Genomic DNA, 14,373 nt, shown 5'->3' with positions numbered 1-14,373 from the left:
CAGTGAGCCACACTTCTCCACTAAGGAAGCAGGAAATTAACTCAAATGGCAGTTTTTGTTCCCAGATGTAGGTTTGTCTTGGACCACGTGAAACCTTGCTCTGCTAGATGTTCACATGGTCAGTGGTGCAGAACAAGGTGTTTTGGAAAGGGTTCCTGGAATTTAATGGTCTGGGATCCGAACTGTGGTGGGTGAGACCTCCAAGTACTCCTGGGCTAAACTTGGGAGGCTAGCAGGGATTGTCATCCTAAAGAGACTGGGGTACACACCAGTACATTTAAGCAGTGTCTTCTGTACTCCAGACCACAGACTGGACTTGTGGCGTCTAAATGTGTAATGGTGCCTTAAACTCAGTTGTTGACGTAGTAAAGATAAAAGGCAGAGTTTGGTAAATCTGTATTTGTGACCTGCATGTTGCACTTGGATCCCTGCAGTAATTCTCTCTACCTACGGACCCATTCTTCCTGCTTAGCATGGAGAGCCTGCTCCAGTAGAATGCCTGTGGAACAGTCCTGTATTCATGGATTTGCTTACCCAGATCTGATTCCAGATAGATTATCTGGTCTATATTGGACCCAGTGCTTTTCACAACCCTGGTGTTCATGTACTGAATCCTCTCTCCTATAGCTTTAATGGCAAGTCTAGACCTTTGGTCGAGAGATCAAATATAGTAGTCACCTTTCCCAATTGTTAATTTTAGTGTTCAAGGACAAGGTAAGGCGGCAGTGAGAGGCATGCGATCCTTGTAGTTGGAAGGATACAGGAGTAGTGTAGCTTAGTCTGTTGTAAAACCTCAGGTATCTGCTGGATATTGAGACATGTATACCAGAGGAGCCTAATACCAAAAAGGGGTGTGTGAAGGTTCTACTTTGATGACACAACTTAAGTGTGGAGGAAAAACTATAGGCCCGTCAGAGTGCTGTGTATAAAGATTTGACAAATGTGTACCTCCTATGGAGATGTTTCTGCTGGCTCTTGCGCATCTGTCGGAGTGGGGGACAGCTGCCTTAAATGTTCTCTTCTCTTTACAGTACAAGGTTCCCGTCCAGGGAAGAACGTCCAGCTGTCTGAGAATGAAATCCGTGGCCTGTGCTTGAAGTCCAGAGAGATCTTCCTGAGCCAACCCATTCTGCTGGAACTGGAGGCGCCACTCAAGATCTGTGGTGAGTTCAAGAGTGATTAAGGATTTGGTTTGCTGGTGCCTGAGAGGATGGGCGGTCTAGTGACCAAGATTTTGACTGTAAAGGCTGTTCCCATAATTGTTTAAGCGTGTTTAAATTGAATCTGTGCCGTGGCTGGTCCTTCTCGGCTCTAAGAGACTACTCTTTTGCTACTGAGGCATTTCTAAAGTCCCCTGGCGTCCATCAAAGCAGTGTCACTTTCTTGGTCTTAATGGTGCTGGTCTGGAGTTCACAAGCTTCAAGGGGAGCAGTACTGGCAGTCTTTTGCCATGCTAGGAAATCCTGGGTGAGGTTGGAAGGCGCTGAGAACAAGATCTCGAGGGGCTGATTGAACAGAAATGTGGTGGTCCTGGCAGGTGTAAGCTTGCTGTGGGTGTGCAGCCTCCTCGACAGGCAGAACTCAGACATTGGCCAATAAACACTGTTAAGAGCTGAATAACAGCGGAACTTGGATCTTCACTGAATATACTGGTCCTGTTTTTGATGGAGTGTTTTTTTTTTTGTCCAGCTACTGCTGACAACACCGCATGTGCGCTACAGAAGTGGTGAGCATGTTTAGGTAATTTTTTTTATTTTCTGCAAGGGACCTCATGAATGAGCAAAAGCAGTTTGAGGTGGGAAACCTACTGAACGCTTGTTCCGGAGTCACGCAAGCCGAACGACTTGCACGAACAACGACTTAGCCTGAACCATGCATGTGTTCAGGCTAAGCCGAACGACTTTCACGAACTACGACTTAGCCTGAACCATGCATGTGTTCAGGCTAAGCCGAACGACTTTCACGAACAACGACTTAGCCTGAACCATGCATGTGCATTGTTTAGGCTAAGCCGAACGACTTTCACGAACTACGACTTATCCTGAACCATGCATGTGTTCAGGCTAAGCCGAACGACTTTCACGAACAACGAATTAGCCTGAACCATGCATGTGCGTTGTTCAGGCTAAGACAGTCTAGTGTTCGTGCAGGGCAGAGTTCATAGGAGCGTCGGCCAAGAACAGGTAAGCGGTTTTGGGGTTAGTTTTAAAGGGTGGGGGATTCTGTTAGTTTTTAGGGGCTTGGAGGGATCGTGTAAGATTTTTGGGGGGTGGGAGGGTATTGAGTTAATTTATAGGGGCTTTGGGAGAATAGATTTAGTTTTAGGGGGTGAGGGGCGTTCGAGTTAGTTTTTGGGGGTTTAGATCTCTCCTCCCTTGTTGTGATCACTTTTGCAGTAACTGTTTAAAAATGCCCCTCCCACCTACCAAGCGCCCTTTAGTATGATGAACGAATGGAAAATCGATCCCCACTCACCTTATCTGCTTGTATTCCAACCTCTCATTTCTGCTCTATCTAGCAGGCGCTCTGACTGCAAGTCTTCCTGTACGTCTCCTGAAACTTCTTGGCATCATGGAGCCCTACACTGATTCCTTGTTGTAGTGACACTGGCTGAGGATTGGGAACCCTAGGCTAACTCGCTTGTAAGGTGTAACACATGTAGGCAGAAGAGCTCTAACCTGGTCAGTCCTTGGAGTTGAGGGCATGACTTGCACCGGTCGTCGCTGAGCCCCCTCTGCTTTTAACTGTTCTTGGACCTGGTCCTCACTCAATGGCTTTTAGTGAGGGCCAGATTGTATAGTCTGCCCTCGGACAATTGCAACACGTACACGTGCCCCTGTATGTTCAGTCCAACTCACCAAGTGTCTGCCATGCATCCACCTCATCAGTCAAAACGAACTATTGCCAGACCATTGGGGTTCTGCCTTCATAGGTCACTTTACGTAGGTGACCCAGACCCTGCTCTGAGGGGTGATGCCCCGAAACAAGTCACCAGATGCCAGGCCAGTAAAGACCTGTCCTGGCAGTTCGAGCTGTACTGTTTCCATGTTGATCAGGGTGAAAACTGATTTGCATATGGCTGGGTCCAAATTGGAGTGGCATGGTGAGCAAAAAAATATGGTTTTAGGCCCAAATATCCGAACTAGGGGTGAATGCTTGACATTGTTCAGCATTCCGTCCATCAGTTCTTTTTGCACCCGCCTCATCACAATACTTGCAAATAGTCTTGATTGTTAACTTGGGCTGTGTTGGTGTACCGTATGGCTGGTTGTCATGCTAATTGTTACTCATCTTTGCATTGTATTTGACTATGAACCAGGTTTAAATTTATCCATACTAATATTATAACCCCTTCAATGCTCATGACGAGCTCAGCTCGTCATGTCCACACCCATTATCATTATGGCCCAGCACAGGAGGAAAATATCTCAAGCAGCCAAGGTGTTAAAAAGAGAGCCCAAACCTTTAAGGCTGGTAATCTGTAACCACAGCACCAATCACAACACCCAATACAGCATTGGAAAGGGCAGTTGTAGCAGGACATAGGCTATGCAGACGGCCACCATATTATTATTTTTTTTGCAGAGTTTTATATAGCGCAAACTTGACCCGAACTGAATCAGGTATCGGAGCGCTTTACATAGCACCAGTTACGTTACATGAGGACACGCATTCCTTTTTGTTAGGCACGGGGAGATTTAAGTGATTTGCCCTGAATCACAGGATGTTTGGCGTAGTTACCAAGACTCGAACCCAGATTCCGAGGTCGAGCGCCTTAGCCGTTAGGCCAACTCCTCTATACATTTAAAAGGTAAAAGAACCGTGCCAGCAGAGTAGTCCCTTGTGGGCGTGTCTGCGTTGTGCTGTGGGCGTGACTAACGCTGGGGGCGTGTGGTACGGCCATCACATCGTGGGCTGAGGGCGTGTGCTGGGGGCGTGACAAACGCTGGGGGCGTGTCCAGCCTTCATGCCATGTGAACGCAATTGCGCCGCATCAAGGGGCACGCTGGGGGCGTGAGAAACGCTGGGGGCGTGTGCTACGTTCCGCCCGTCATGCCATGTGGGTCGTACATTAATCAGAAGATAGTCTGCTGTGGTCGTGTGCTGGGGGCGTGACAAACGCGTTCACCTGGAGGCCTGGTAAGTAACGTTACTGCAGCCTCTCCTGCGCGCTGTTACTGAACTCTCTCATTTAACGAAATTACATGCGCCTGCTACCATCAACCAGGGCTCTACCCGGGCTCAGGCGGCGGATCAGTACACTAATTACACACGCCTGATAACATCAACCAGGGCTGCAGCTGGGCCTCAAGCGGGGGAGTGGTCGTGTGCTGGGGGCGTGACAAACGCGTTCACCTGGAGGCCTGGTAAGTAACGTTACTGCAGCCTCTCCTGCGCGCTGTTACTGAACTCTCTCATTTAACGAAATTACATGCGCCTGCTACCATCAACCAGGGCTCTACCCGGGCTCAGGCGGCGGATCAGTACACTAATTACACACGCCTGATAACATCAACCAGGGCTGCAGCTGGGCCTCAAGCGGGGGAACACGCAAATGAGCGTGTCTGCGGGGACAATTATTGCAGCCTCTCCTACTCGCTGTCACTCAACTCTCTCATTAAACGGATTTACCCGCGGCTGATAACTCTCTCATTCAACGACATTACACGCGCCTGCTAACATCAATCAGGGCTGTAGCCGGGCTCAGGCGGCGGGTCACTACACCAATTACACCCGCCTGGTAACATCAACCAGGGCTGCAGCTGGGTCTTCTCCGTCCCTATTCTAATGAAACAAAACATTTTGTCTACCGCGCGATTTTAAAATAAATTGCCCTTGCCAAATACACATTCTATTTCATACCCGGACAATGTCTGGACGGGCTGCTAGTCTATAAATAAACTGGTTTAAGAACTATCCAAAAGACCGATCTACTTCGTTGCAACTTGGTCCTATGGCAGCATGTAGTAGATCAGTATGCTTTGGAGTACCGCAGGGTTCTATTTTGAGTCCCATGCTCTTCAATCTGTATGACTCATTTGGCTAAAATCAGATTGTATGGCTTTGAAACGGTATCATATGCCTATGATACCCAACTGCTAACTTTTGGCCCTGACCCCTTGGACACCTATTATCCGGTTCAAGAAATGTATGACCCACATTGACAATTGGATGGGTCAAAACAAATTGCACCTGAACAAGGGCAAAACAGATAATTGTTTGGCAGAGCTGAAGATCACTGGTCCAGTGACTGGTGGCCCCAATCACTGGGCCCCTGCCCACCTCCTAAATCAACTATTTGCAATTTGGGGATCACGATCGACAAATTGTCGATAAACTCTTGTAAACCGGGTAGTGGGCACTTGCTATGGATTATTACGCAATCTGCGTAGGATTTTTAAGTGGCTACCAATCGAATCTCGCAAACCATTGATCCAGGGCCTAATTATGAGTCTAGTAGATTATGGTAATGCCCTATTGGCTTCCATAAATAAGATCTCTATGGCAAGTTACAAACCCTCAAACACTGCTGCCAGACTTATTCTGGATCTACCCAGGAGATCATCTTCCTGCACCAATTTGAAATCCCTACATTGGCTACCAATCAGGCTGAGAGGCAAATTTAAGACTTTGCCTCATACATAAGAACCTCTACCACTCTGGCCCAGGGTAACTAGGCAATAAACTGCGTAATTACCAACCGACCAGAACCTTGAGATCTAGCTCTAAATTTCTCTTAACACCATTTAGAGTGCGCACCACGAGACAGGGTGGACAGTCTTTTTCTCATCTCGCTCCCCATCTTTGGAACAAGCTTCCCTCACATCTCGTCCATCTCAGATCATATGTCCTATCGTAAGGAATTAAAAACCTGGCTATTGCCCAACCAATAGCGACCTGATGAGCCTCACTGTGTCTGCAAGCGACCTGAGACCTAACGGTGATATGTTGCGTTATAGAAGACTACTTGACTTGACTATAAATAAATTTAGTACATATGAGAAATTAGTTCCTGATGGACAGGCCTTGCATTACTATTAGACAATCAAATTGACATTATGTAACTGTGGACAGATCACTATTGTAACGCCAATCTCTCCCACGAATTACAGCTGGTGGCTTGTTTTGAAATGTGCAGAACGCTCTGCCCTCTGCTTGCTCTCCCTTCACACGGCCCCATCAGACTGGACTTTGATCTGAGTGTACACAGCTGTATCAGATGTTTGCCATAGAAGCATTCTGCGCTTTGGAGGTGGGTTACGCACTCTCCCTGTTACACTCACCAGGGTTGTGCAGGTTCTTTGTACTTTCAGAGTGTAAGCTTCCTCCTAACTGGAGCAACGCCATGAACTTTGCAGCAGAGGCGCCGTTTTCTGCCTCCAAGTCGCCATGCTGCTTGATCTCATGTAAATACCATGTTTTTAATGCTGAGCATTCATTCAGAAGCTAATTAATTGAGGGGTGTGTACTGTTTCACTTTAATCCAACTAGTTGGTCTGAAGTGCCAGGGTGCTCTGCTTTAGAAAGGTTCTCTGAGATCACACTGGTCTCCATGCAAGGTCAGACTTTTGGATCCCTTAGAGTACACTGTGGTCTCTTCATTCAAGGTCAACCTTTGGCTTCTGACCGGACACTGCGGTCGCTCCATGCAAGGTCCGCCTTTGGGATCTGACAGTATACTGCAGTTTCTCCATGCAAGGCCCATATTTTTTGTCTATCTTTGCAATATTTGTATTATGATTACTGTATGTTGGATTTTTATCGTTTTGGTCATGTTTTACGCCAATAAATATTGGCTATTTTTCTAAAACTGGTATGGTGTCCTTTTGTAGTGTTTTCACTGTTAATGTTATGTGCTAATGCTTTACACATTGCCTCTGAGAAGTTTGACTGCTCGTGTCAAGTTACCAAGGAGTTGAGCAGGGTTTATTTTAGAAGTGTAATCCCCTTACCCTGACTAGAAGAAAGGGTCCCTACTTGGACAGGGTACAAACCTGCCAACCAGACCCCAATTTCTAACACATGCTATGAAATTTATATTGATTTAAATTAAAGTAATATACACAAGTTTGAGGGTAAACAACATTTACAACGCAACTTTTACAACGCACTACCATTACAACGCATTTTTTACAACGCAAAAACTTTTACAACGCATACCATTACAACGCATGTTTTTACAACGCAAGTACTTTTACAACGCATGCCATTACAACGTAAGTATTGGTAAGTATATAATTATATTTAATATTTTATATGTTTGGTTTTTTTTACGTTTTCAGTTTTTGGGTAAAGGGGTATTTTTAGGGTTTAGGGTCAGTTTTCAGTTTTTGGGTAAAGGGGTATTTTTAGGGTTTAGGGTCAGTTTTCAGTTTTTGGGTAAAGGGGTATTTTTAGGGTTCAGGGTCAGTTTTCAGTTTTTGGGTAAAGGGGTATTTTTAGGGTTCAGGGTCAGTTTTCAGTTTTTGGGTAAAGGGGTATTTTTAGGGTTCAGGGTCAGTTTTCAGTTTTTGGGTAAAGGGGTATTTTTAGGGTTCAGGGTCAGTTTTCAGTTTTTGGGTAAAGGGGTATTTTTAGGGTTCAGGGTCAGTTTTCAGTTTTTGGGTAAAGGGGTATTTTTAGGGTTCAGGGTCAGTTTTCAGTTTTTGGGTACAGGGGTATTTTTAGGGTTCAGGGTTAGTTTTCAGTTTTTGGGTACAGGGTATTTTTAGGGTTCAGGGACAGTTTTGGGTTTATGAGATACAGGGTTTTTTTTGGGTTCAGGGACAGTTTTGGGTTTTTGGGGTACAGGGGTATTTTTAGGTTTCTGGGTTAATTTGGGTTTTGGGGGTACAGGGGTACAGGGTAAAAAAATTAAATTAAATAAATTAAATTAAATTATATTAATTACAATTAATTTAAAAAAAATATATTATATACTTACCAATACTTACGTTGTAATGGCATGCGTTGTAAAAGTACTTGCGTTGTAAAAACATGCGTTGTAATGGTATGCGTTGTAAAAGTTTTTGCGTTGTAAAAAATGCGTTGTAACGGTATGCGTTGTAAAAGTATGCGTTGTAACATCATAGATCCAAGTTTGAGGCATGTGAGCTGTAGAGCACATGCTTTGCATAAGTCTGCCATCTAGTGTTGGGTCCGGATGTTTGCACTTTGTTTTTGTTTGAAGAAGTCTTTTCCAGGCACGAGGTAGGTGACTCCTCCTTTTGGTGATAAAGCGCATGGGCATAGACTCCATTGTTGGATTGTTTTTTTCTGCCATCGGTTTGGGACGTGAATTGTTGAGCTCCAGTTCGACAACGTTTCTCGAGTTCCCTTCGGTACGCAATCCACTACCCTTGATTGTATTGTTTCTCAATTGTTTCCCATCCTCCGTGTATCGTATCAAATCTTCGATTGGAGGACCAGGAGGCCGAAAAGCGTCTGGTCAGTTCGCAGTTGATGGAACTAACTCCATTCAAATTATGTCCCGGTGTTGAGCTAAGTTTCCGCGCACCGACTTGCACAATGTGTGCAACTTGTGTCTAGCCGTGGAACACAACGAACAGGACTGCGAAGCGTGCCCATTTCTCCTAAGAAAGAAGACACTGACAGACATGCTAACTTTCACGAAATGCATCAACAAAGCGGCTCCGCACCAGATATCTTCTGAAGATTCTGGCCATGAAGATTTTCACACAAGGAACCAAGGATGAGAAGGAACACATCTGTGTCCAAAGCAGACTCCGACATGGAAGAGTAAGTTCCACTGGGTCAACATATAGGGAGTATATCCGGTTCTTGCACTGCCTTTGGGCCAAGGTCGTCACCGAGAAAAGGCTTTGAACGTCCCACCTTCAGGCTCTGCACTGAAACATACACTAAAGCCTTCCAGCTCTGGATCAAGTCTGCCCTGTTCCAGCACCGAGCCGCAAACTACAGCACACAAATTCAAACATGTCATAGTGACCATCCCTTCGGGTCCGAAACCCTCTGAGCCGAAATCTTCGACACCAAAAATGACGTCGCCGATAGACAAAATAGCTCCTGTTCAATCTAAGACTCGTTTTGACGTTCCGCCTTCTAACACGGACCCGAAACAGAACGGGTGATTAATCCTAAAACTGGACATGTTCATGTAAAATTACCAGTTAATAGAAAACCAGAGGTACAGGAAGATTACCACATTCCACTTAAAATATAAAATGTTGGTACTGATCCTTCTCCTCCTATCGCACCTCCTTCCCCCACCTAACTCACATTTATTGATTACACCTACAAATTCACCACAACTAGTCACCTGATCACCAAGATGACGGGGATGGGGGGATCTACCAGAGGACACTACTCCTGATCCATGGGAAGGCTACAATACAGATCCTAACATAGATATTGACCCAGATCTATACCCTTCTAAACCCTCTCCACCTGACGACAGTATAGGGTACATAGAATTACTCAACGGGGCTGAATATCATGGGGTCCAACTTTACAAAGAGGCCCTTGAAGAGGATTTTCTCTTTGAGACTTTGAGAGGAACTTAAAGAACAACGCATACACTGCCCATGTTCAAAGGTATGCTCAAACATGCAGATGAAATTTCCAAAGACCCTGTGCGTGCCAGAATGGTCACACCCAGAGTAAACCAAAAAAATAAGCCAGCACTTATGGACCCAATCTACATCAAATGTTAACTCCCCTTAGGCTCCTAGTTGTTTCTAACGCTCGCAAAAGAGCAAATTCTCAAACCAAACCTCTGCCTCTTGATAAGGAATCCAAAGTTATAGATGCCTCTGGTAAAAGAAGAGTCACACAAGCAGGCTATCGCTGGCGTATTGCCAACACCCAGGCTCTTTTAGCACTATGACAGGGCTCATTACGACGAGCTGGAAAAATTGATCCAATTCTTAGCAGATGAACATAAAAAAAGCCAGTGACTTAATACAATACGAAAAGATTATTTCTAATACAACCATTAAATGTGCTTTAGATGTAGCTGATACCGCAGCTTGCGCAGTTAACACCAGTGTTCTTCTGTGCCGACACGCTTTGCTCAATTTTAGGGTTTAAACCCAAAGTTCAAGCCTCCATTCTAAATCTACCCCTCGATAAGTAAAAAAATGAAAGACCGAGGTTGCAAAAACCATAGGGGCTTTACCGTTCCTTTCTAATCTGGGCTCCTTTCGCTGCTCCTTTTACAGAGGAGGCTCAAATATATCCGTGGAGAATTCCTCCTCCTAAAAAGGCAATAGTCACTCTTCCAGAGTTTACTTTAGAGGAGGCTTTCAAGGAAATAACGACAAGGGAAGAGGTAGAGGTAACACATACTTCCCCTGCAAACAACAAACTGACTTCCTTCCTCTACCCCCGATCATTCCACACCTGTCAGACGCCTTTCTCAATTTCTACCCATCTGGAATACAATAACTTCATACAGATGGGTTCTACAAATTATCCAATCGGGTTATTGCCTGGATCTTACGCCAATTCCCCCAAACATACCTCCAAGATTACACAAAATGTAATTGGCATTTAAACCTTCTCAAACAAGAAGTTCTCTATTGCAGAAAGAGCTGTAGAGCCAGTCCCATTACAGTATCAAGGGGCCGGAGTATAGTTCCTATTTATCATCTACTAGACTTCCGAGACCTAAATCTGTATATACAATCCGATCATTTTCACATGGTAAGTTACTGAAGTGCTCCCACTCGTTCAGAAAGGTGACTGTCTACTTTAGACTTAAAGGACGCTTACTTCCATATTCCTATACATTCTGCTCATCACAAGGATCTCAAGTTTGTGGTAGTGGGTCAACATTACCAGCTCAAATTGCTTCCATAAGGAGTCACCACTGCTCCCAAAGTCTTAGCCAAATGCCTGGCAGTAGTCTCATCTCATCTGAAAAGACAACCTAGTCAGTGCTTCCCATACTTAGACTGGCTCATCAAAGCCAGTTCGCAAGCAAACTGTCTACAACACACTTGCAAAACAGTACAGCTGCTACATGATCTTGGATTAACAGTAAATCGGTCCAAGGCCCATCTCCAACCCTTCAACACCAAACTTACTTGGGAGCCACTCTCTTCACAAAACTCTAGCCTGTCCTAGTCCAGTCAGAATCTGCAACATTCAGTCTCTAATTTCCCAGTTCCAACCCCACCACTCATTGCCACCTTGGGTATTCATGCAGTTACTGGGAATGATGGAGCCTTGCATCTTAATAGTTTTGTATTCAAAGCTTCAAATGCGTCCCCTTCAGGAATGCTTAGCACATCAGTGGAGTCAGTCTTGGGGTCAATTATCAGATCTAGTGTTTGTGGACAGCTGCACATCGCTATCTGCAGTGGTGGAATCCACAAGACCTTTCCAGAGGGCAGCCCTTCATAGACCCAGTTCCACAGATCGTTCTAACAGCAGACTCCTCGCTCACTGGTTGGAGAGCTAATCTCCAAACAAACACTTTGGAGCATGTGGAGTCTGAAGCAGGAGCAGCTTCACATCAATCTAGAGCTGCTAGCAGTAGTTCTTGCGCTCAAAGCCTTACAAGTTCACCTTGTAGGCAAAGTTGTCCTAATATGCACAGACAACGACAGCCAGTATTACATACAAAAACCGAGGGACACACCAACTGTCACACCTTGCACATGCCATATGGAGGTGGCCCATACATCACAAAATCTATCTTGTAGCAGAACACCTTCCGGGAGTAGACCATCAGATCGCGGATCTGCTCAGCAGACTGCAGACAGATTCATGAGTGGGACTCCATCCTAAAGTTCTCCTCCCGTTCTTTCAGAAATAGATCTGTTCGCCACACACAAACACAAAATGCCCAAGCTTCGCCCCAGATATCCACACCCATTGTCCAAAGGTAATGCACTATGGAAGGACTGGTCAAGAATATTTGCCTACCCTTTTCCACCTCTCCCACTCATTCCACAAGTGGTTCGGAAGCTTTTAAACTCCCCTCACACTATTCCTATTAGCTCCCACATGGGCCCGTCAACCTTGGTTCACCGCCCTGTTGGAGCTCAGTAGTTCCTCATCAATAACGGCATCTTTCATCCAATCTCTTCACGCAGAGCCATATGAGAGATAAAACACCCAGATCCCAGACATCTCACCCTAGCGATCTGGCGCCTGAAATGATCGTTTGGATATCTCAATCTTCCGCCAGACTGTATGAACATTATAAAAGAAGCTAGACTGCCTACTACAGGAGCTTGCTATGCAGCAAAATGGAAGCGGTTTATTGTAATAACCATAGCAAACCGCTCGATGTTTCAGTTCAAAATATAACTTGCTATTTACTGCATTTACAACTGTCAAATTTAGCGTATACATCTATACGCTTGCATCTCGCAATAGCCTCATACCTTCTGTAGGAAGCTGGCTCTGTATATACTATATAAAAGTGAAGTATAGTGTGCAGAGTCCAGTGGAACCCCAAAGGTAGGCAGAGGTAAAATTGGATAGAACCTTATGCTCGATTTGCGGTAGCTTGGTCGAGCAGTAAGGCAGTATCAGAGGAGTGTTAAGCATTTATTGTACACGGTCAGCAAATGAATTCACACACTCAAAGACTGAACTTCAGACCATTTGTTTTTGTTTAAAAATATTCTTTTAGTTATTTTATTTATAGAACCAAGCAAGCCTGGCACAGGTGAGCAATAAATACTTTACAGTAATAAATGCAATCACTTGTAAATACAGTAAACCGACTTCAATGGGATTTTCAGTAAAATAGCAGGTGTTACTTTTGCATTACTTTTCTTACTCAGTGCTGTATCCCTGAATGCGGCACTGGGCCATTTCCTGTAAACAGGTAAGTAAAAGTGTGTTAATTCGTGCAATTTTAAAGACTAAGGTTCAAAACTCCACATTTAAACTTTTTCAGGAAAAAGTGTCAATGTTATACTGTGGAGGAAAATATCGTTATTGATTTTTAGGTAAGTAATCAGTCTTTGGATTTGAGATTCTGGGGTTAGAACAAAGGTTCCCCCAGGATGCACTCTTGTTACACCCTCAGCGGCACTAGGGCGGCCGGGTGCATAGTGCTGAGGCCCAATGTTATCCAATTGGGGATAAGGGGCCTCCGGTTGGTGGCTGCTGACAAGCAGGCCACTTGGCTGCGGGAGCAAAGCTCCTGGGCTTTAGCTCAGGGCAAATAGGTAAATAAATTAGCACCAAACGGGCACCCTCAGCGGCACTAGGGAGGCCGGGTGCAGGTGTTTCGAAGTCTAATGCCTGTTTTCCAATGGAGAAAATCACTTCAGACAGGGAGACAAAGGACTTCTGGGTGCGACCACCACTTCGAGAGGTAAGTTAGGAAGTTAGGCACCGTTGGTTTGGGAACACAAGGCAGAGGGGTGTCTGGTATAGGGGGGCCTTTTGGGGTCGGATCTTCTTACCAGCTCCTGGGTGCGGTTAGGGAGGACTTCTGGATTTAGGCTGGAGGTGTCAGCTGGAGGCTTGAGGTAGGTCAGGTGTCGCCGGAACTCTTCAGGATCGCCATGGGTGACCTCCTCATGGTGTTTGCTCGCTCGGGCAATGGACGGCAGGTGCAGAGTGGGGTGGATTCACGGTTTCCGGCTGCTGCCAGAGGTTGCAGTTGAACAAATCCGGTGTTCATGGGAGAAGCAGTCTGGAAGTGCAGGCAGGTCCTCTGGGGTTTGAGGTTGCTGGCTGCAGTACACCAGGATTTCGCAGGAGCAGGTCAAAGGGGGAAGACTGGTCAGTAGGGCTGGGGCCAAGTCAGTGGGCGTCTTCCTCTTGTTAGCTGCTGCACAGCTCTTCGTTCTTTCTTTTCTTGTTTCTTGTCTGGATCTGCGGAAGCAAGGTCCCGGGTGCCCCTAAATACTAGATTTAGGGGCGTTACAGGTAGGTAAAAGGCAGGGACCAATTTGTCCCTTCCCTGGGGTGGGTACACCCCCTATTCTGCCACCTTCCAGTGGGAGGGAGGGCATGAGCCTGTCCCTGGTTGGCTGAGTCCTCCCATCTTCAAGATGGTGTGGACTGAGTTGTGCTTCGCCTCACCTTCCCCCCCCTGAAGGGTGGTATGGGCAGAGGTGGGCACACCTCTCTTCCTCACTTGTTTTTCCCACCTACGGTGGGGGTCAGAACCAGTGGGGACCAGTTGCTGAAAGCTTTTGAAGCTTCCCCTTCATGAACCCTACCATCCTGTGGGAGTAGGTTTTGCACCCCATCCCAGGATGTGCATTTTCAGGCCCCAAAGAGCAGCAGGCTCTCGACCCAGGGGTTCAGAAACATGTTTGGTGGTGGCAGCTGAAAGTAGCCACTCAACCTAGACACTAGTGGTGGGTTAGTTTTCAGGGGGCATCTATAAGATGCCCTCTGTGTGCATTTTTCATTAAATCCCACACTGGCATCACT

General features: G+C 45.8%; 1 protein-coding gene across 1 annotated transcript in view; it reads left to right on the top strand.

Annotated features, from left to right (window-relative positions):
• PPP1CA (protein phosphatase 1 catalytic subunit alpha) overlaps positions 1-14,373 on the top strand; it is a 176,492-nt gene that overhangs the window by 73,671 nt on the left and 88,448 nt on the right. The window contains exon 2 of the mRNA XM_078659196.1: positions 1,032-1,163. Coding sequence (XP_078515322.1) covers positions 1,032-1,163 — 132 coding nt within the window. The remainder of the gene's footprint in view (positions 1-1,031; positions 1,164-14,373) is intronic.

Source organism: Lissotriton helveticus, chromosome 1_1 (genome assembly GCF_964261635.1).
Source record: "Lissotriton helveticus chromosome 1_1, aLisHel1.1, whole genome shotgun sequence".
NCBI classification, from domain to species: Eukaryota; Metazoa; Chordata; class Amphibia; order Caudata; family Salamandridae; genus Lissotriton; species Lissotriton helveticus.
The sequence above is the reverse complement of the archived record's forward strand: the minus strand, read 5'-3'. Positions and strand labels throughout refer to the sequence as shown.